Source organism: Hyperoodon ampullatus (assembly GCF_949752795.1).
Source record: "Hyperoodon ampullatus genome assembly, chromosome: 8".
NCBI lineage: Eukaryota > Metazoa > Chordata > Mammalia > Artiodactyla > Ziphiidae > Hyperoodon > Hyperoodon ampullatus.
In genome coordinates, this window is record NC_136921.1 from 16191232 (window position 1) to 16213646 (window position 22415).

Here is a 22415-nt window from a genome sequence, read left to right on the forward strand (position 1 = left end):
GGCTTCTTATTGTGGTGGCTTCTCTTGTTGTGGAGCACGGGCTCTAGGCGCGCGGGCTTCAGTAGTTGTGGCACATGGGCTCAGTAGTGTGGCTCTCAGGCTCTAGAGCACAGGCTTGGTAGTTGTGGTGCACGGGCTTAGTTGCTCCGCAGCATGTGGGATCTTCCTGGACCAGGGCTCGAACCTGTGTCCCATGCATTGGTAGGCGGATTCTTAACCACTGCACCACCAGGGAAGTCCCAACACCTTCCTTTTTCTGGTTTAGAAATCTTTTATTCAACAACATTTATGGAACATCTGTTATATGCCAGGTACTGTACCAGTGAGGAAGCCCCGGAGGCTGAGAGAGGATAAGTACCCAGCAAAGTTTACACAGACAGCAGGAGAACCATGACCAGAATCTGGCCTTTTGACTTCTTGAGGAGTACTTTTCTGTTATGTCAGACTGAATGCTAGGTTTGAGGACCATGTCATTCATATATAGACCACATATGCATATGCAGTCAGGAGCAGCAGTGATTTCATGTGAACTGATGTACAAAAAATAGCACAAGGAAATGTATTCTGTTTTTCTAGAAATGTATTCTATTTTTTATAATTAAGTGGCAAAGGAATTGATTTTGTAACTGTGTAGCCCCACGCATCTAAGGGGGAGCACGTTCTCTGCCTCCTGACAAGTAGCTACTCTGCAGAGAGAGTTTGTCTTCCACAAAGGGCTTTACGTACATGATTCCATCTCTCAGTGCAGCCCTGTGAAGTAGGTGTTTCTGTCTTACACAGCAGTTAATTGAGGTAACTTGTCCCACTTCACGCAGCCAGTTGGCTGTGGACCAGGGATTCCAGCACAGGTCTGTCTGTACCCCAGGCCTGTGACTGAACTGTCCCACCACGAGTGCCAGAAACAGTCTGTTCAATTGCCCAAGGTCATTTCAACACTTTATCACAGTGGGGCGGGGCAGGGCGGGGGTCAGAATTAGGTGCTAGAGAGTTTCAGATTTGCAGTAAGTTTTCCTATAGGAATTTCAACATGAAAGGTATTTATAAAGTTACATACTTTCTAAGCAAACCTAAACATCACTGAGCCTTATATCTAGTTTTGCACAAGAGTAACGGCCCTTCTCTTCCTAAAACCCAGCCCTTGACTTCCCAGGTGTAAGTAATTCACATCATCATCATGATTTTTGCTGTATCTGCATACCAGTTGTAATATTTTCATTTAAATTAGCTCACTTTTAAAACTAAAAACCTACTTCAGCCTTATTTAAGAATAATATTTGTAAATATTATGGGCTTTGTTTACTTATTCTATTTTTTATAACAAGTAAATGTGTTTATTTAAAGTAAACACATAAATGTTAACACTTATAAACATTTCATCCTGTATACCAGCTACTGCCAATTCAGGATACCTGATTTAAATTGCTTCTTACCTCTATCCCTTATGGTCCATCATCATGATAAAGTGCAAGGTCATTCAGATACCTAACTGTGTAGCTATGTGTCTGTGGGCCCTTTTTCTTTGATACAGACAGTACTAGTTCTGTTTGAGAATAGATCGCATCATGTAAATTGCATTTCCTAATTGGTCACATTATGTCTAAATCTTGTTATTAAAACTCCTCCATGTTATGGAGGAAAAAATGGTTATTCCCAGCATGCCTGCTGCCATTCTCCACTGCTGCAGCTATGGCGATGCAGGGAGCTCTTTGCTGCTGTGCCTGTATGTGTCTTCAGAATCCTTCGTGAAAGAGCAAGGCAGAAGTTGTTAGAACTGGCATTGGCATCTAAACCCATTCTTTTTTTCTAAGTGAAATACAGACCACTAGTCCTGAGGACAGTTTTCTATTTTCCAACCTAATGTTGGAAAATAGAAAAGAGTAACTGATGGTACATCAGTTTTCATGTTAAGTTTTAAACTCTTACAAACGTTAACATTAATATATGTGATAATTGTTTATTCTTAATAATGACATTAATTATCATCATTAATATTTTTTGATCACTTAGTTTGCGACAGGTATTGTATTTGCTTTATCTCATAGTCATTAAGATAAAGACTTGCTGTATCTCATAGTCATTGAGTTTTATTTTCAGAATTCTGCCTACCATCCTGGTTTTTGAGGGTGACAGGCATCTTTCTCTTTTTGGTGGGTGAGTGCTTAGGAGTTTGCTCATTACCCAGAGCTTTATCAAGCACATCTGCACGGAAGTTAAGTGACATAGTTGAGGCCATGTGAATTCTGCTCTTAGTCCCACCATCCTTTCACAAGTCAGTACAGATTTTGCAGAGGTTACAATAGTAGTCAAAACAGAAAGTCATATGAGCACCAAGGAGGGAGAGAGAATTTCTGACTGGAGTCATTAGGGTTATTTTTATGGAAGTGGTGCAAGAGATGTCTTTTAAGTAGAATCTTTCAGGGGGTGGGGTGGCAGCAAGTCGGGCAGGCAGGGCATTTCAGGTGAAGGTAGGGAAAAGTGTACAGTTCAGGGAATGAGTAGGGGATTGTAGGAGACTCGACTGGTGAGGTCAGTGGGAGGCTAGCTTAGGGGGGCCCAAGTACAGGTTATACCAGCAGCTCCATGTGAAAAATGTACTTTAGCTCTGCATCATGGTTAGAACTCATTGTAAGAGAATTATTAATGTTAAATTGCATCTGCTGTGGACCTGAATTTAATTGATATACGTTTATTCTCAGCTTAGTCTTAGCTTACTTTATATAATCTACATTGCCATGAGGCCATCAAAAGTTGTTACAGCATTAAATACTTTTTTATATTGGATTTAGTCATTGCTTTTCCATATTGATCTATTTTTATGTATTTCTTAGTGCTCCCAAGAAGATATTGCTGATAAACTGGGTTTGGATATCTCTGCAACAAAGGCAGTCCTCATAAGTAATCCTAAAACAGCCGAATTTCAGGTAAGAGTTTTAAGTAGTTAAGAATCTGGGTAAAAACTGAGAGGCGGTACATGAGTTATGAAAAGTCTCTTCAGTTATTTTATCTCAAATGGCAAAATCATAGAGCTTCTTTAGAATTTCTTCTTGGATAGGTTTATATTTGGTTCTTACATACATTGCTGACAAAAATTCTTTAAATATTTTATAGTCTTTTCTTGATTAACCTTATAGGTGGTTCTTACTTGCTTTGTGCTACCTATACGTAGCCCAGCCTTTCTTGTCTGAACTTTCCATTTCACAATTGATTTTTTTTTAATACTATTTTCAGGTTTCATCTCTTTTCCATCCGTTTGTAATAAGTGAAACTACACCTGTTCCCAGTACCTCCATTAAGTCTTTTACTTTGAAATAAGTCGTTATGCCAGTTCTGGACTATGCTGACTGTGCCTTTCATTGTAATTGTCTAGTTTATTGGCAGTTTCATGTGGAGGTTAGGAATATTTAAATGAGAATGATACTCCCTTAATGTAAACATTAAGTGATTTACATGATAGATTCGGACCTTAACTATAAAAAGAGAGCATTTCAAAGTTATAATATCTGCTTATTAATGACTTTGAATCGTCTTATCTCTTTCATATAATAAGCTCATTCTATTTTCCATGTATTTGCATTTCAGTGTTTTTTTAAACAGGCTTTAGAGAAGATCATGTCTTCTAGAATCAAGGGGAATCTTAGAATTGGAAGGAAATGCTTTTCAGAAAGTTAATTATAAAATAATACATGAACTTTGATTTGAGATAGTTTCTTTGGATCTTGGTTTTCACTTTTGTAAAAGTAGTGTCTGGATTAGTTCTAAAAATTCTAAAAGTTCTAAAAATGTTCAGATTTAGATTTTTTAGAGTTAGATTTAATGTATAGAGCTACATACTAATGTGGCAGATTAGAGCTAGACTAAAGAACTAATTGCTAATAATATGCATCAAATACATAAATTCTTTCTCCATATTCAGTGTCAGAACTTTGAAGAATCCTTACGCTAGTTTAGAAGGATTGTGATAATTTTTATATTTTGATTTCTGATGCCCACTAGCTTTTCTAAGACGTCTGAGGTGTTCTCTTTAATAAGAGATGTTCAAATTCATTTGGATAGAGAAAATTTTCAGTAAGTCTTAATGGATTTTTTTTTCTTTTTTTTGCGATACGCGGGTCTCTCACTGTTGTGGCCTCTCCCGTTGCGGAGCACAGGCTCCAGATGCGCAGGCTCAGCGGCCATGGCTCACGGACCTAGCCGCTCTGCGGCATGTGGGATCCTCCCGGACCGGAGCACGAACCCATGTCCCCTGCATCGGCAGGCGGACTCTCAACCACTGCGCCACCAGGGAAGCCCTTAATGGATTTTTATTTGAGTTTTTTCCAAGTGTTTCTTTTTCTCCCAGTTTTATTTCTCAAGCTTGATAGATTTCTTACAATGTGGTAATGTTATGTTCTTTAGGGTTTACATCATATCTATTTTATATAAGTGGAAGGAAAACAAATCAGAAACACATTAAATGTCACTCTAAATAGCTGTGGCTCAGCACACGTAAGACTCAATATTTCTGCATTAAATACTACCTAAGAGGTGAGAGTCTGTCTTTTAGATTTGACAGATTCTCTATTTTACTCCTCCTTTATGAACAGATACGTCCTACCATTACCAATGTGGCTAACAGGTTTATATTTATTTATGGTTAAAATAAGTGTAAGTTGTTCATGGTCTTGTATCTCAATTTATTGTCTAAGCTTATTCTTTCTTTTGCATAATTCTTAACTTTGAGCTATTTTATGGTAGTAGTTATACTAGAGAATGGATGAAATAAGAGAAATGTTATTTACTGAAGTATGTAAAATATTACTATAATTATTGTAAACATAATTACAGAAAATTACCATATCCCCCTAAATTAGCAATAGTATTCCTTAATATCCTCAAATATCCAATTAGTGTTCAAATTTTCTCAGGCGTCTTTTTTCAAATAGTTTATTTGATTTGGGGTTCAAATGAGGTTCATACATTAAAGTTGATTGATGTGATTCTTAAGTCTCTTAATCCACAGGTTGCTCCTCCAACCATTCATCTCTTTCCCTCTCTCCCCCTCCCCCTTTCACTTTGTGGAAGAAACTGGGTCACTTATCCTGTAGAGTTCTCACATTTAGGATTTTGCCGACTATATTCCTGTGGTCCCCTATATTTTCAGTAAATTGGAGCTAGATCTAGGAGCTTGATCTTATTCAGGTTTAATTTTTTGTGTTGCTGTGAGTTTTTAAGTAAATAAATCTTATCTATAAAATAAAGTGAAAAAAAAAACCTAAAAAAGTCAACTACAAAAGTGGCTTATTTCTATTCTAATAAGTTAAGCTTTCTTTAAACATTGTAGTTTTGTTTTGTGAATGGTTTGGACACTTTCTCTCTGGTTGGGAAAGTGACCCATATTTCAGAAAGCACTGAGTTGAGGGCTAATAGCAGCTTTCTGGTAGAGTGAATATAGTAGGAAAGGTGTTCTCTCTTTTTTTTTTTAAATATTTATTTATTTATTTGTCTGCTCTGGGTCTTAGTTGCTGCAGGTGGGCTCCTTAGTTGCAACATATGGGCTCCTTAGTTGTGGCTCCCGGGCTCCTTAGTTGTGGCATGCGAACTCTTAGTTGTGGCATGCGTGTGGGAGCTAGTTCCCTGACCAGGGATTGAACCCGGGCCCCCTGCATTGGGAGCATGGAGTCTTATCCACTGCGCCACCAGGGAGGTCCCTGTGTTCTCTTCTTTCCTCAACACAATCCAGCAAGTCCTTTTAAGGACTTACTGTTATATGTGCAGGATCTAAGAGGGGCTGTTGTTTTAGCCAGGGTGGGCAGGGCAGGCCCATGTAGGACCATGTAGACCTTTGAGCAGAGACCTGAAGGAAGTAAGATAGCTACATACAAATCTAGAGGAAGGGGCTTCCCTGGTGGCGTAGTGGTTGAGGGTCCGCCTGACAATGCAGGGGACATGGGTTCGTGCCCTGGTCCGGGAAGATCCCGCGTGCCGCGGAGCGGCTGGGCCCGTGAGCCATGGCCTCTGGGCCTGCGCGTCCGGAGCCTGTGATCCACAGTGGGAGAGACCACAACAGTGAGAGGTCCAAGTACCGCAAAAAAAAAAAAAAAAAAATCTAGAGGAAGAATGTATGAGGCAGAGGAAAGAGCACGTGTGGAGGCCTGGGATGGGATCCTGATGGCTGTGTGTGGCTGGAGCACACGCAGTATGCCAGGGGGAGTAGCGGACGTCGGGGTTGGAGAGGGGGCTAGGGCCAGATTCACATAAAGCCCCATGTAGGGCATGGGTTTTATTCAAAATCTGATGGAAGTCCATTGGACGTTTTTGAGCAGGAGAGTTCCATGATCTGATTTAGGTGTTAAAGGGTCACTCTGTGGGGAGAATAATAGATCATAAGGTGGCGAAGTAGAAGCAGAGAAATCATCCTAGGAAGCTCATGCAGAGTCTGGGCAAAAGATAATGGTGTTGGAGTCTGACTGCAGATGTAATACTGTCGCTCATAAAACCCTTCTGGTAACATGATGTGTTGAAAGCTAACGTATCTCATACAGCTTAGAATGAGAAATTTATTTCACGGACAAAAGCAGGGGAAGTTTTGCCCCCTTTTTTTTTTTTAAGAATTGGAATGTGTATTTGTATTTCTTATGAATATTAAGAATGAAATAACTATACGTTTTCCTATTTGTTTTGGCTACTAAGCTGAAAACTGCCCATAGCAGCTGTGTGGTTTTTTAGTGCCTACGTATTTGTGTTCTGTTTTTCTCATTGTCCTGGTATTTTAATTGCATTTATATTTTTTCCCTGGTCCTAGTTTTTTAAAATTTGGTTGATTCATGTTAAAACTGTTTAAATATTTGTATTTCTTGTAATTTACTTCCATTACTTTGTGAAATGAAACAGGATATGAAGTACTGGAATTAAAAATTAAAAATGACTTGGATGTTTAGGCATTGCATTTTCCAAAAGTGTCTTCCTGTGAGACCATGATTAATCAAGTATGTCTGGTTCCTATTTGGTCAGTGCAATTTCATGTCTTCTCCTGTAGGTGGCACGCACTACCCTGCTTCCTGGCCTCCTAAAGACCATAGCTGCGAATCGGAAGATGCCCCTTCCTCTGAAACTGTTTGAAATCTCTGACATTGTAATAAAAGATTCTAGCAGAGGTAAGAACGAGTCACCTTTGATTTGTATACTTAAAGCATTTTTTATTATGAAAACTTCAATTGTATATAAAAATAGAGGAAATAATGTAATTACTCCTGTGATTCCAGCACCCACCTTCAAGAGTTATCAACTCACACATGCCCAGACTTCTTTCACCTATACTCCAACCCACTTCCTCGTATTCGTTTAGTATAAATCTTAGACATCACATCATTTTATCAACAAACACTTTAGTTTGTATTTATGATAGGTAAGGGCTACCACTATTGTTTTAAATAATCCAATGCCATTATTATATCTTATCATCAAATATCCAGCTAGTGTTTGAATTTTCCCAATTATTTCGTAAGTTTAATTTTCATGACTGATTTATGTGAATCAGTCCAAGCAAGGGCCAGATATTTGATTGCAATATCTCTTACTTTTAATGGAAAGCAAATTTTAACAGAGAATTTAATAATATTTATGAAGAACCCTATTAAAACCTCCACTTGAAAAGCACTATGGAGTATTTCTTTTTTTCTTATGTCATGTGACTTATATGCATATCATTTTGACATACTTGATACCTTACTATTCTAGTTTAACAATGATTGTTCATAATACTGTTGTACCAGTGATTGTAAATGTGTTTTACCATTTTTTGCTTCTTTTGAGGATGGTCTGGACTTGTTAGTACAGCAAGTTGCTTTGTCTAATATTTGGAATGTAGCTGTTATTTAATATATTATGTATTTAGTAAGTCCTTAAACCTGATTGCCAAGAAAGCCTATCTCGTTCAAACTTTTCCATGTCTTCAACTTATGTAAGTCCGACTGACTGTTCGAGCTGCATATGTGGTATCTCTTGGTGAGCAGTGCCCTCAAATGACTAAATTACTGGCAGTATTTCTTTGATTCCCTGGATTTAACAGTTGAAGTCCTAGCAGTATTTATTCAGTCTTACTCCAGACTCTGCAGAATTCAGAATGTGTTCTTTTGAATCAGTTGACAAAAGAGGGGGCCTTTTCCTCAGTTTCTCCTGAAGAGGACAACATGGCGTCATTCTAACTACTAGAAAGTAGCCAAGAACTATTGACTGTAAATCGGCCTGTCTTAGGAAATAGATTCTATAAAGGTATGCTGTGGACTGTCCATTGCAAACCTTTCAGCCTAGGCTGGATTCCATGTGCTCCCAGTATGCAGCCTGTCTTCAGTTAACAGTGTCACCTTGCATTTGTATGCTGCTTTTTGCTTCCCCCGCAAAATTTTTTAAGGTACTTTTTCTTTTTTGATTGTTAAAACATCTCTTGGAGGCAAATGGGACAAAATATTGTCCCCATTTAATATACTGGAAAATTAAGACAGAAAAGTGGTAATTTGCTCAAGGCTGCATAAAATAAGGGACTTAGAGCTAGGGCCAGAATTTTGGTCTCAGTGCTTATATCCTTAGAGAATAAAAGTTCTATGTAGAATTTTCCTTGGGTGATAAATCTGCTGTAATAGAAATCAGAAAACATTTTCAGTGCCAGCTGCAAATAGTTTTGAGGGTTCTTATACCTCAAATCATCCATTGGTATAGATAACTGAGAATTCGTTGTAATTCCAATGTCAGTTTTTTCTATTAACTTTGACTTGTTACCTTTCATCCTAGTTCTTTGAGTTTTATGTTGTTTTGATCCTTGGTGATCCTTTCATATTTCTAAATATAGGATTAGGTTAATTACTCGAGATTTCCTCAAAAGTTCTGTAATACTGTTTCAGCAATAGGACTCTTCCCTAATTGCAAAGGTTCCCTGCAGGGCTGGGCATGCTCACAAGCAGGCAGCTCAGAGCCTGGACTGTGAGGGTGAGGCGCGAGCTGCGGTCCCCACAGTTGCCCCAGGGAAGGTTTCACTGTAGGCATGGAACACCACTTTACTGTATTGCAGTCCTGGGTAGAGGTGCCTTTGCTGGTTTTCTTTTCCTCTTTGTTTCTTGGGAAGGCCCATGATTGAGGCTGAAAGAGAGCTATTCTTAAATACAAGTGCTATAGGCCATCATTTAACAAATCACCCTGGTGATAGTTCCAGAAACCCCATCCATATACTTTTTAATTCAAAGATTTGTCTTTCTGCTACACTTTGTTTCATCAGGAAGAGTAGTTCTTATCTCTGTAGCAAACCTCTTTTATACCTGATTTTAGTTGTGATCATTCTGCTCTGTTTTCCCCATCAATCCATTTTTAACTGATAATACTTTTGCCTGTTGTCTTACACCATCATGGTTTATTGTTTTTCTTTAAAATTTTCTGTCATATCAATGGGACTTGAGGAATAAGAGCAGGTAGATGCACTTAGTAAGTCTACCATCTTGAAAACATAGGTTTGCTTTAGTTTACGTGGAGTGTGTTTCCTGTTTAGGTAGGCCTGGATTTTATTTCATAACAGAAGAAGCTTTTCTGATGGATTATTCTAAATATGGACCTGTGGTCTCCCTGCCTGTCATCTGGTGTACAGAGAGGACTCTGCAGGAGAGGCAGCCCAGCACCGCGGTTCCATGAGCGACTCTGCAGCCAGAGCGCCTGCGTTTGAGTCATGGTTCTGCCATTTACCAGCTGCTTAACTTTGGACAATTTATTTAATTTCTTGGTGCCTCAGTTTCCTCATCTGTACAGTGGGAATAATGATAGCACTTATTTCAGTAGACTTGTAAAAATTAAATGTATTTTGAAAAGTTCCAGCCACGTAATAAGCACCGTTTGGTGTTTGCTCTGACTATCAGCATATTAGCAATCCCTAAGGCCCAATACCTAGCTTCTTGGTCTCTGGAAATTTTCTTTGAGAATTAATTGAAAAACCTTTGCTGGCCATTAAAGGGTTAATATCACCTTGCTAAGGCACTTGGGGCTCATTTCTATCCTAACTTTGAACTTAATTGGTTTTTCTTCTGTTGTGCACTATTTTTTTTTTTTTTTAGGAAAAGAAAACCAAAACATACTAATGTGGGAATTTACTTAAGAAAGTAGGAGTGTTGGGGTTTTTATTTATTTATTTATTTATTATTATTTTGGCTGTGTTGGGTCTTCGTTGCTGTGCGTGGGCTTTCTCTGGTTGTGGCAAGTGGGGGCTACTCTTCGTTGTGCGCGGGCTTCTCATTGTGGTAGCTTCTCGTTGCGGAGCATGGGCTCTAGGCGCACGGGCTTCAGTAGTTGTGGCACGCGGGCTCAGTAGTTGTGGTGCATGGGCTTAGTTGCTCTGCGGCATGTGGGATCTTCCCGGACCAGGGCTCGAACCCGTGTCCCCTGCATTGGCAGGCGGATTCTTAACCACTGCGCCACCAGGGAAGTCCAGGAATGTTTTTTGAGCAATTCATCACCCACTTCTTTTCAGTGAATTGAGCGTATATGTTTTTACCGTCTCTCAAACCAGGAACCATTTTTCTGTTGGATTTACAGTAGCCATTTCCTCCTAAATAATGAAACAATTTTGAAGAAAAAAAAAATCTAGACCATCAAAAGTGAAATGACAGAGCAGTTTTCTAGGGACTATGAAAATGTCCCAAATTTTCACTAGTGAGGGCAGTACTCGAACTGCTGGTTTTAAAAGGGGTGGAGATGTATGGCAAGACAGTCTCATTTGTTGTACTGGGAGGAAGTATCTTTTAGTTCCTTTTCTTTGCCAGGGGCTGCTTGGAACATGAGAGAAAAGGTTGCCAAGGGAGTGTACAAGGTGCCCTGATAGCACAGAGAAGGGAGTGACAGCTGCCACTAACTTGTTTCGTAACATTAAGGAAAACCCAACACTCTCAGCCTCACGGTTTTGTGTAGGCAAGTGTATCTTCCAAAATGGAAATGGAAGAGGAATCTGTATTGGATTTCAATATGCCTTCCACAAATTCTGTCTGACTTGCGTTCCTGTAAGAGTAGACAAAAGTCTCCTAGCCCGTGTTTTTGTGCTTGACCTTATCGGACAGTTTCTTAAGCTAATGTGGACTTTCTATCTGGCCATCCATGTCATGAGGCTGTCAGGCTGCCTGGTGAGGGACTCAGGCACCCTCCTCAAGTATGAGGATTTCCACTCTGAGCCAGACACAGTCCTGTTCTTAGAGGCTGAGCCAGTCACTGCATTTATTGAATTGTAAGATCTGAAGTTGCTGCAACATTTTAAAAAATTAGTCATGACTCGAGGGACAAAGCTGATTTATCCCTTTTGTTGGGCAGAGTGGCATGGCAGTGTCTTTGGAACGAGAAGTTGAATGCAGACTCTGCTGTGGGGTAAATTTTCAGCTTTATTATAGCAGGGAAGTCCAGTAGAGGCTGTACGGAAGCTATCAGATCGGGCTGCTGTGTGAGTAACTGGTTGGTTTCAGTTGTTATGTTTGTCTTTTCAGTGTGGAGGAGAAACTATCAACAAAATAGTAAAAAATTACTTCAGAGGAGCAGTTGTGAATTTCTAATCTTCATGCCCAGAAATGCAACTATATTTTGCAAAGTCCAGCCTTCTGGCTTTTTATTAAACGCAGATTGAATTCTGCCATCACAGTTTATTCCACAATGGTCACTGAAGCTGCCAGGATGCCTAAAAGCTCACAAAAATGGCAGGAGAAAATGCATCATGGGGTTGAATCTGAGTTTAAAAGGAATGATAGCCTAAGAAGGAAGACTTACTTTGGCTTCATAAGGCAAGTATATAGGGTGTTTTAAATTTAGCATGATACAGTCATCCAGTTGTCAGTTTGACATTTATCGGTGGAGAACCCCGATAATCATGCTGCCCCTTAGTTTTAACTACTGCATTTTAATAATTTTAAAACTGCTGGGTTTTAATAATTATTGTATTGCTCAGGTTGTTCCTGCATCTCCAGAGCGTTGCTGCAGCCCTGGAACAAGCCACCTTTCCTCTGTCCCCCAAATTGCTGCTTAAATAGTTGCTAAAATTTCTCATTCTCCCTGAAACTTTTCTAAATCTGAAAGATCTACTTCTTACCTTGCCTAGTTTGGATATGGAAATCTAGAATTTTTTTAAAACTTTTAAATTTAAAGTTAATTTTTTTTAACTTTAGTATATTTAAGATTCTTGTTCTTTTCTCCTCCTGGCACCGTGGCCACATAGAACAGCTAATTCACTGTTCTTTTATGATTTGGTTTGTTCCTCTGTTTGCTGTCGGTTTGTACCTTTCATATATCTGTCTTATTTTGTAACCTGCTAAACTCTAGGGGCCCAGTCTTCGTAGTTTTTTGTATAATTTTTTGCTTGATAAAAAGCTCAATGAAAGCATTTTCATTATGAGCTTGTAAAATACTTTAGCTCTGAGAAATGGTCCATTAATTCTGCAGCCATTAAATAATGGAAGATTATCTCACATCCACATGTGGAATGTGGCTTTCTGAAGAGAGCTTATGTCATCAGTCTAGATTAGTTTAATTTTACTACTTCATATTTTTGGCATGTAGAATTTCCAATTAATAATCCAAAAAATACGGGTGTAAGGAACATTGACATTAACAGTATTTGAAGTAGCATCATTCACATATGTGATGGCATCGTAACTGTGAATACCATCATTTTGAATATAGAAAGTTATTTTAGTACGTTTGGTTCACATAGTTAAGATCTGCTAACGTGAGTATAATGTGCTCTGTCATGCATTGAATATCGTACTTTTTTCATAGATAAAAATCCATTCCAGGTTTATGTTAACGAAATAAAAGCCAACCCACAAGGATGTAACCTTTTCCTTCATGCATTGAGAAGGTCATAGATTTTTCCTCACATTTGTTTCTTGGCTTTCAGCATTATTTAAAAAATGAAAAGTCTTTACCTCAGTGCCATAATATAGAAGTGTTTTAAGGAAAATTGTTCTTAGGTTTTATTATGTTTGTATTTAAAATTGAAAATGTATTTGTAATATCTTTAAGAACTTTCACAAATATGTATTAAGAGTAATTCTGTTGTTTTCACATTAAAAAAAATACACATATCCAACTTCTCCCAAATCCTACTCTTAGAAGTAGTTGCCAGACATTCTATGCATATGCAACCGTATGTTTTACATTTCTCTATATAGCCACAGATACAGGTAAATTCTTTTTAGTGTTTACACAAATAGGATTATGCTTTTTCTGTCTTCTGTGCTTTTTTCCTATGAACACATTCTGTCCACCTCATTCTTTTTAATGGCTGCATAGTATCTCATTATATGGATATACTGTAATTTATTGACTCAAACTATTATGACGACTGTTTAGATTGTTACCAGGTTTTTGCTAAAATATGTCCATTGTAATGAATATCCTTGTACCCTTATACAAATATGTGTTTTTAGAAATTGAATTGGTCAGTCCATAGGTATGCATATTAAATGTTTGCTACTTTGTCAAATTCTCTTCTAAAAAGGATTTTTTTTTACAAATTTGCAGTCCTACCAAGAGTGTGTAAAGGTTCCTGTTCTCCCATATTAGATCTAATTTTTTAAAGTCTATGTCTTGACAGGATTCTTATAGCTTTTGTGAATCATTAGGCCTACTCTGAATTTCTTCTGAAGATAAGTAAAATTTGTAATATAAGCTATACTAGTCTCATGGGTACCAATATTAAAGAAATTTGTTAGATGGAATAGACTAAAAATCAAGGTGATTTGTTTCATTTTCTGAGCTTGGCCAGGCTATTATTCTCAAGCTCAGTATCAGCCACCAATTGCCCTGGGAGCTCTGTGGTCTCCCAGTAGGCGTTCTCCTAGCATCTTCTTTTTCTTTTTATAAATTTATTTATTTTATTTTTGGCTGCGTTGGGTCTTTTTTGCTGCATGCAGGCTTTTCTCTAGTTGCGGCAAGCGGGGGCTACTCTTCGTTGCAGTGTGCAGGCTTCTCATTGCAGTGGCTTCTCTTGTTGTGGAGCACAGGCTCTAGGCACATGGGCTTCAGTAGTTGCAGTATGCAGGCTCAGTAGTTGTGGCTCACGGGCTCTAGAGCACAGGCTCAGTAGTTGTGGTGCACGGGCTTAGTTGCTCCATGGCATGTGGGATCTTCCTGGGCCAGGGCTCGAACCCGTGTCTCCTGCACTGGCAGGTGGATTCTTAACCACTGTGCCACCAGGGAAGCCCTGTCCTAGCATCTTCATTTGGGCTTCTCGGTGAATGTGAGAACAGAGATGGAAAGCTTCTCTTGAAGACTCTTATCCTTTTGCATTCTGTGCCACTTACGATAACATTGCCTAACACCCCTAATTTGCTTTTAATCATTGGTACTTTGGTGAGAGAGAATCTACACTAAGCAGAAGGCTGTTTGAAAAATTTGAGTTGTATGTGATAGTCATTTACTAAGGGACATCACATATCACTTTTTTTCCTTTTTTCTTCTTTTATAAAATCACTTGGCGTGTTCTTTCAGCTTCCAGAATCGTAGCCAGCCACCCCTTCTCTGGGTGGTTTACATCAGCCTCTCCGGGCAGTACTTTGAAGTCTGTGAAAGACACTGGTAATTTAGGCTGACATACTTGGCAGGCCTGTTTAAAAAGCAGAATTGTTTGATGGCATGACACAAGAGGTCTGTTAACTGAGTTATAAAGAACTGAGGCATTTCCAACAAACCCTAGTTTTGACATGAAATTTAAATAGTTCTTATTTTGCGGCATGCAGTCAGTGAACTTCCTGTGATGTAATATGGTCTCTCAGTGCAAAATACTAGGAAGTGGGAATTTTATTATGCCTAGCAGTTTCTCCAAGGAGAAATTCTGCGTGGAACTGAGTATGTGTTTATTTTCTCTTTTAATTCAATCCAGCTAATTCAGAGGGAATGCCTTAGCAAGATGTGAGGAAGCAAGTCTAGAGGGAATGGTAGCACTTGGAAGAGATGTGAAAAAACAGCCAATCAGTGGTGGGAGCTGGAGGGGGCACCTAGATAACATGTTTAATCTAATTCTTATGGTGGGTTTAGTATAAAGCCCCAAAAGTCAGTGGCCGTTCCTTAAAAGACTGCAAAATTGAGTTTAAAAATATATAGCTCATTATTGTTCATGCGTGTGCTGTAAACATCCTGAAATCTTTCTTGAACGGAGTATAATTGTTTTAAGTCCTGTATTTTTTATTGTAACTTCATTATTCTGATCATCAAAATCACTTAATTGTTTTTTTAATTCTAAGTCTTTAAACCAGATGTTGCTCCTCTTATCAGAACGGCAAGTTTTACATAATTTGGAGATCAGGACAGAAGTATTCCAAGGCAAAGGTTACCAAAACAGAGCTTCCAGTTTGTGTTGCTAAGCTCTCTGGATGATGGCATTACTGTTGGACTCTTCTCTCACAGCAAAAATGGGACTACAAAGTGGTTTCAGTACGTGTCTGTGTGTTAAAGTGGAAGCATGTGACACCAACAAATGGGTACCACATGGCAGAGATACCCAGGAGCAAGTCTGTAATATGAAAGGGATAAATTAGTTTTGTTTCATTTCATTTTTTTCCCTTCAAGGGAAGGGGGGTGGGGAGAGGGGTTGAGCAGGGAGGGAGAGGGAGAGGAGGGGGAGAGGACGAGTGTGTGTGTGTGTGTGTGTGTGTGTGTGTGTGTGTGTGTGTGTGTGTGTGCGCCTACAGAGCAATCAGGCCCCTCATTTTAGTTAATGCATGTGGTTGATTTAGTGACGTTTGATGCCTGCCTGGTTTTAATATTAATCTTTATTCTGACACCTCCGATTATAGCTTTTAGGTACCACATTACTTTATTCTTGCACATGGAAATGATGGAGAGTGACAGTGGCGCAGTACTCACTTTCCGACACCAGCTGGCTCTTGTGCTGACTTAGACTGTGGCCACTGTCTTGTCCTGGCCTTGTTTAATGATTTCTTTGTGTATGCTTAGCTTCCTTTCCAGGCTTTATTCATTTATTCAGAAAATAATTGTTGAGGGTTTAGTCTGGGCAGGCTGTATGCTGGCTTTGACCTCTACCCTCTAGGGATACCTAGAGTGGATTGCTTTGAACATAGTGGGTGCTAAGAAATGTTACATGGCAAGAACAGTTATTTCTGTATGTATGTTCACTCCAAAGTTTAATTCAGAATGTACTTCCCATGAGTTACAATACTGTTGATGGCTAGAAACTTTAGTTAACTGACTTCTTAAAATAATTTATTTCAGTTGCTTGACTACAATTCTTAAATATGAAAACTTTTGAAAATGAAAACATCTGTGTATCATATCAAAAACATGTCAAGAATGCACATCTTTGACTATACTAATATATTCATACATAAGCTTGCCCTTATATTGCCCTTATTTTCATCTAAATCCTTTAGAGATTTAGAGATCTCATCTAAATCCTATAGAGATTTAGAGATTTCTACTGTATAGTAGAGAGGGCATGGATTTTAGAGTTAGACAGTCCTGGTCAAATCCTGGTTTTGTAACTTATTAGCTGTGTAATTAATTACAGTTATCTCCAGGCAGTTAGCTTGACTTTGGGCAAAACCTTTCTGAACTTTTGTTTCCCCATCTTATTTTCCCTATCCACTTTATAGGTACAATAAAACCTAGCTTACATGAGTGTCTTGAGAATTAAGATGACAGATAGGTTGATAGAAAGATACTAAGTTCTGGATACTAAGTTTCCCTTTCCTTTTACCCCATTTATTGGCTAACTTTTATATTACTAGCAGTAAAATACAGTGTTTTAAAATACTCATTTGTTTATTTGGATATCTGGAAGGCAAAAGACATTCTGTATTTTGTGCAAATTATAGTATGGGAATAAGTCTGTGGAAGAACTTTTGCTCAGTACATGCTAATATGAAGCAGCTTTTTATTTTCAGTTTGTTCTCCCAGATAGACATTAGTTTGTTCTTTCTCTTTTCCTGATTTGAATGGCAAAACGAAGCCAACATTCATTTATTGTTTGTGTAGAGCAGTGGTCTCCTCCAGAATTTATTAAGGGACCACAAGTGTATCTACCTGTTAAAAAGTTAAATGATCTCCACTGAATTTGAGTCTGTCTTTATATGCTATGCATTTCTTTCTTTTAAAAATGAGTTTTACTAAAAATAGAACTACCGTATGACCCAGCAATCCCACTACTGGGCATATACCCTGAGAAAACCATAATTCAAAAAAGAGTCATGTACCACAATGTTCATTGCAGCACTATTTACAATAACCAGGACATGGAAGCAACCTAAATGTCCATCGATAGATGAATGGATAAAGAAGATGTGGTACGTATATACAATGGAATATTACTCAGCCATAAAAAGAAACGAAATTAAGTTATTTGTAGTGAGGTGGATGGATTTAGAGTCTGTCATACAGAGTGAAGTAAGTCAGAAAGAGAAAAACAAATACCGTATGCTAACACATATATACGGAATCTCAAAAAAAAAAATGGTTCTGACTAACCTAGGGGCAGGACAGGAATAAAGATGCAGATGTAGAGAATGGACTTGAGGACCCAGGGAGGGGGAAGGGTAAGCTGGGACGAAGTGAGAGAGTGGCATGGACATATATACACTACCAAATGTAAAATAGATAGCTAGTGGGAAGTAGCCGCATAGCACAGGGAGATCAGTTCGGTGCTTTGTGACCACCTAGAGGGGTGGGATAGGGAGGGTGGGAGGGAGACACAAGAGGGAGGGGATATGGGGATATATGTTTGCATATGGCTGATTCACTTTGTTATACAGCAGAAACTAACAACATTGTAAAGCAATTATACTCCAATAAAGCTGTTTAAAAAAAAGTGAGTTTTAAATTTTTGTAACCATCACTGCGGATACAGAACAGTTCTGTCACCCCCAAAACCCACGTGTCCCACGTTGTCACATTTTATCCCCCACATCTAACCCCGGGCGACCACTATCTTGTTCTCTGTTGGTATACTTTTGCTTTTTCCAGAATGTCATATAAATGGACTTACATTGTCCACTTATATTGCCTTTTAAGACTGGCTTCTTTCATTCAGCTTCATGTCCTTGAGGTTCATCTAAGTTATCAAGTCTCCCTTATTGCTGAGTAGTATTCCATTGTATGGGTGAACCAGTTTATCTAGTCACCCATTAGAGTTCACTTGGATTATTGCAATTATTTTTTAAAAATATTACATTGTATAAGTTTGTCCTGATTTTCAAAGTAGAAAAAATATACTAATCAAGGAAAAATGGGGAAAAAAAATTCCTGCCCAAACAGAACCTCTATTAACATTCAGGTATATTTCTTTACATTCTTTTTCCTGTGCATGGAGTTTTTTGGCTTGTGGTTATATTTACATAGCTGTGATTCTTCATAAATTGCTTTTTTTTTTCATGTTTTAATTGTGGTATGTATATATGACAAACAATTTAAAAAGATGATAAAACAACCACTAGTGTAACCATCCAAGTTAAGACCCTTCCCCATCAAAACTACCTTCCCTTTACCTAGAGCAATCACTGTCCTAACTTTTGTGATAGTCATTCCCTTCTTTGCTTCATAGTTGTCCAACCTGTGTATATTCTTTAGATAATATAATTTAGTTTTGACTCTTTTTGAACTTTGTGGCCTCCTTTTTTTTTTTTTTTTTTTGCGGTATGCGGGCCTCTCCCTGTTGTGGCCTCTCCCATTGCGGAGCGCAGGCTCCGGATGCCCAGGCTCAGCGGCCATGGCTCACGGGCCCAGCCGCTCCGCGGCATGTGGGATCTTCCCGGACCGGGGCACGAACCCGCATCCCCTGCATCGGCAGGCGGACTCTCAACCACTGCGCCACCAGGGAAGCCCTGTGGCCTCCTTTTTTTGTTTTGTTTACTATTGTAAGTATTCTAGCTCTATTATGATAAATCTTTATAAAGATGCCTTTTAGCTGTGTAGTATTCTGCTGAGTGAGTGTGCTGTACTTCATGTAGCCATTTCCCAATTTGGGTTGTTTCTAATTTTCACTATTGGAAATAATGCTTTATGTAGAAGTAATATCTTTCTACATGAATCCATTTTTGTATTTAGAATTATTTCTTTTGGATAGTATTGTAAATAAAAGAGTATGAAATTTTAAGGCTCTGAAAAATGTTGCTAAATTCTTTACCAATTCGTACCACGATGAAGCCTTATTGTTCCTGGGCCAGCATTGAGGTTTTTCCGCATCTCCCCCAAGTAAATCACTTCAGGGAATTTAATGGTTGAAAAACCATCTTATCTCGTCTTTCTGAGGTTGATTGGTTCTACGTTTTCTAATTGGTTTCCTTTTTTGTTGATTTTGCTTGAGTTTATGTTTTGGGGTAAATCAGCTTCTTAAGTGATGGTCAGTGTAGCCTTGTGACCAATTCTTTTATTTTTTTTCAGATGTAGGTGCAAGAAACTACAGGCATCTCTGTGCTGTTTATTACAACAAGAATCCTGGGTTTGAGATAATCCATGGGCTTCTGGACAGAATCATGCAGCTACTTGATGTGCCTCCTGGTGAAAAGAAGGGAGGATATGTGATCAAAGCATCAGAAGGTGAGACAGATCAGCTGAGTCTAGAGTCAATGATCCCATAATGAAGAGGCGAAGCCCTATTTGTGATAAAGTTTTTTTGGTTTTAATTTAGAGGGGAGGTGAGAGATAGAGCTTCATATCAATGAATTGTCAGTATTTTCTAGAAATACCCTTTTTCCCTCCAGCATTTTGAGAAGATGCTTTTCAGAGCTCTTGTAGTGCCACACAGTATACTTTTGTTCCAGCTGAGTGCTGGTAACCCCTAGTTACTGGCACCATCAAGTCATGGCCAACCCACAATCCAAACTGGAAGCTGAGAGAACCAAAACTCATGACTTGTGCTCAGAGCCTCCTGCCTGAAGCCTTTAAGGCAAAAGAAAAAAGAGAGACATTGGAAGTTAGGCTAACTAAATTGTATATATGCTCCTAAAATGCTAAATATAGGAGTAATGCTAAACTCCTAAAATGCTGAATTGTATTTATACTCCTAAAATGTTTCTTGTTGTCTGAGGAATTCTGAAATTTTTGCTTTTCATATCCCTATAGCTTGAATCAGTATTAGACAAGAGATCCAGAGACAACTTGAAAGAAACATTTTACCACTTTATTTCCACTGTTTACCTGACAATTTTATAACTTTTTTTGGCATCTTAAATTTCTATTGGAACGTTCACTTTTTTAAAAGTGTTATTTAGCGGTACTTATGGTGGTGTGAGGTTTGGGGGGACATATTTTTGTTTTCCCCTAGTTTTATTTTTCTTAGTCCTCAGGGATGGTTTTTTATTGTTTGTTTCAATTTTTTTTTTAATTTGGAAACTTCTTTGAAAATGCAATAACCCTAAATATATGGCCTTTTTAGGTTGAAGATTTGTGGAGTTATCTTTTTTTTTAATAAAATTGAAAGATTAAATATTGCAGGGAGTTACCGTTTTCTACCACATCCCTCATTAGTAATCATTCAGTAAAGATATGTGTGATGCTTATAGAATTTTAGAGTGTTGGAACTGGGTCTTAGAGTTCATCAAGTCCAGTTCCTTGATTTGACAAGTGAAGGAGCCAAGGATAGGCAAGCTAAGTGGGTTGGCCTGGGTCACACATGGGGACCCCAGGGCGCCTGCCTCCCAGTGTTCTTTCCACAAGACCAAGTTGCCTATCTTTATAGTGGCTTTACATTTTACTCATTCACCAGTTGACTCTTCTGGAATTTCTGCTTTAAGATCTGGTCATCCAAGTTAATGGCAACCTGAAAGCTGATGTGACACATTTTTTTTTAACCTTCTTTACAGAGTCTTTTCTCAGAAATTTTACTTCATATAGAGATTAGCTGAATAAAAATCTGTTTCCTGAAACAGATTATGCCATATATATGAGATATAATTTTTTTTCTTATTTGAAATGTTGCAGAGAGCTGAAATGGTAAATTGGAACATAATTTGTTGTGGATATGATACTTTTATATGTAACTTTTATATTAATGATGTTTCTATAAGCCATAAACCAGTGTCTTAATATTATGACTCTCCTGCCTCAGTAAGTTCCTTAGACATGTTTCTCAGAAGCCTCTAAGTTCCCCTGTCATGAGACAGGCTTCAAGAAGACAGAATAAGTAGGACACAGATCCTGCTGTCAAGGAACCTACAGGGGGAATGACCACTGCATACCAGCTTTCACAGTAAGCTGCTAAGGCAAGTGCCTTGAAGTTTCCAAAGAGGGAGATGGTGCGGTTTCTTAAGAGCATATGGGAAAGCGTTAGTGAGTTTCTGGAAAGTGACATAGGCCTTCGAAGGAATAGGTGGGAGACAGGGGAAGCAAGGCAAACCACCAGAGCAAAGGCAAAAAATGATGGGAAACATAGCCTAGTGCAGTTTGGTTTGACTACAGGGTGAGGAAGAAGCTTGGGACTACATTTAGAGTCCTGAGTGCTAAAATAAGGAGTTGTAGCTAATTAGCTGGAAAATATTGAAGCTGCTGCTGCTTTTTTTTTTTTTTTCCTTAAGTGAGTGATGTAATTAGATCTGTACTTTGAAGGAATTAATCTGGCAGCAGTATGTAGGCTGGGCGGCATGGAGAGTAGAGGGGAAGAGAATGGTTGAAAGGTGTTATAGTGAGAATAAGGACTTGACTTTGAATGTCGGCCAAGGCTATACCAAGGAGAAGACTGATTTAAGAAACTTTATGAAGGTAGAAGCTACAGCATTCAGCATTTGGAAAAGTTCCACCTGGAACCTTTTGTGCCACTCGGAACCTTTTAGGATACAGCTCATATGTGTTGATCTTTTTTTTAAGTTCTATTTTCATCATTCTAAACCTATGATATTATAATTTTAATCCTTTTATATTTTAGCACCAAAACAATATAATACTTAGTACTTAATTTCCCTATTATGTAGATGTCTATTATTTTGGCTTGGAGTGTGTGTGTGTGTGTGGGGGGGTGTTTTGAAATTAGAAAATACATTCATAAACTGTAACCACTTACGATGTGGTTGTAGGTCTTTATGTTCAGTTTTTTAGGCCAAATTGTTACTGGTGTTTGATTTTGTATGAGGACAGAGGCCATTTTGTCTTTCCTTTTGAATTTACTTTGGCTCTCATAGTAGAATACTGTAATGTTATATTATATTTTAATTATCTATTTTGATTACGTAATGACAAATATGATTACCTTTTTAAAAATGGTTAAAGAAACCAAGACCTAAAGAAGTGGCTTGTCAAAATAAGTCAGCAGTAAGGTTGGTATAAGTTCTTCATCTAAAATTTAATTCATATATAATATGTGTATATATATATCTCCTAAGTAAATCCCTACACAGGAATTTGGTTGCTGGGGCATGTTTAGCTACATCATTTTCTCAGATTTATTGTTATTTTGCATAAAGCTTTTTCTGCTTCAAGAA

The 22415-nt window shown here is 38.3% G+C and overlaps 1 protein-coding gene across 4 annotated transcripts in view; it reads left to right on the forward strand.

The window, feature by feature from the left end:
- FARSB (phenylalanyl-tRNA synthetase subunit beta) overlaps positions 1-22415 on the forward strand; it is a gene marked incomplete at its 5' end in the record, with an annotated part of 72701 nt that overhangs the window by 32908 nt on the left and 17378 nt on the right. For 3 of the 4 annotated variants that reach the window (XM_079709754.1, XM_079709755.1, XM_079709756.1), the window contains 3 exons: positions 2829-2921; positions 7016-7133; positions 19384-19539. In XM_079709754.1, coding sequence (XP_079565880.1) covers positions 2829-2921; positions 7016-7133; positions 19384-19539 — 367 coding nt within the window. The remainder of the gene's footprint in view (positions 1-2828; positions 2922-7015; positions 7134-19383; positions 19540-22415) is intronic. The other variant, XM_079709757.1, reaches the window with a different exon arrangement.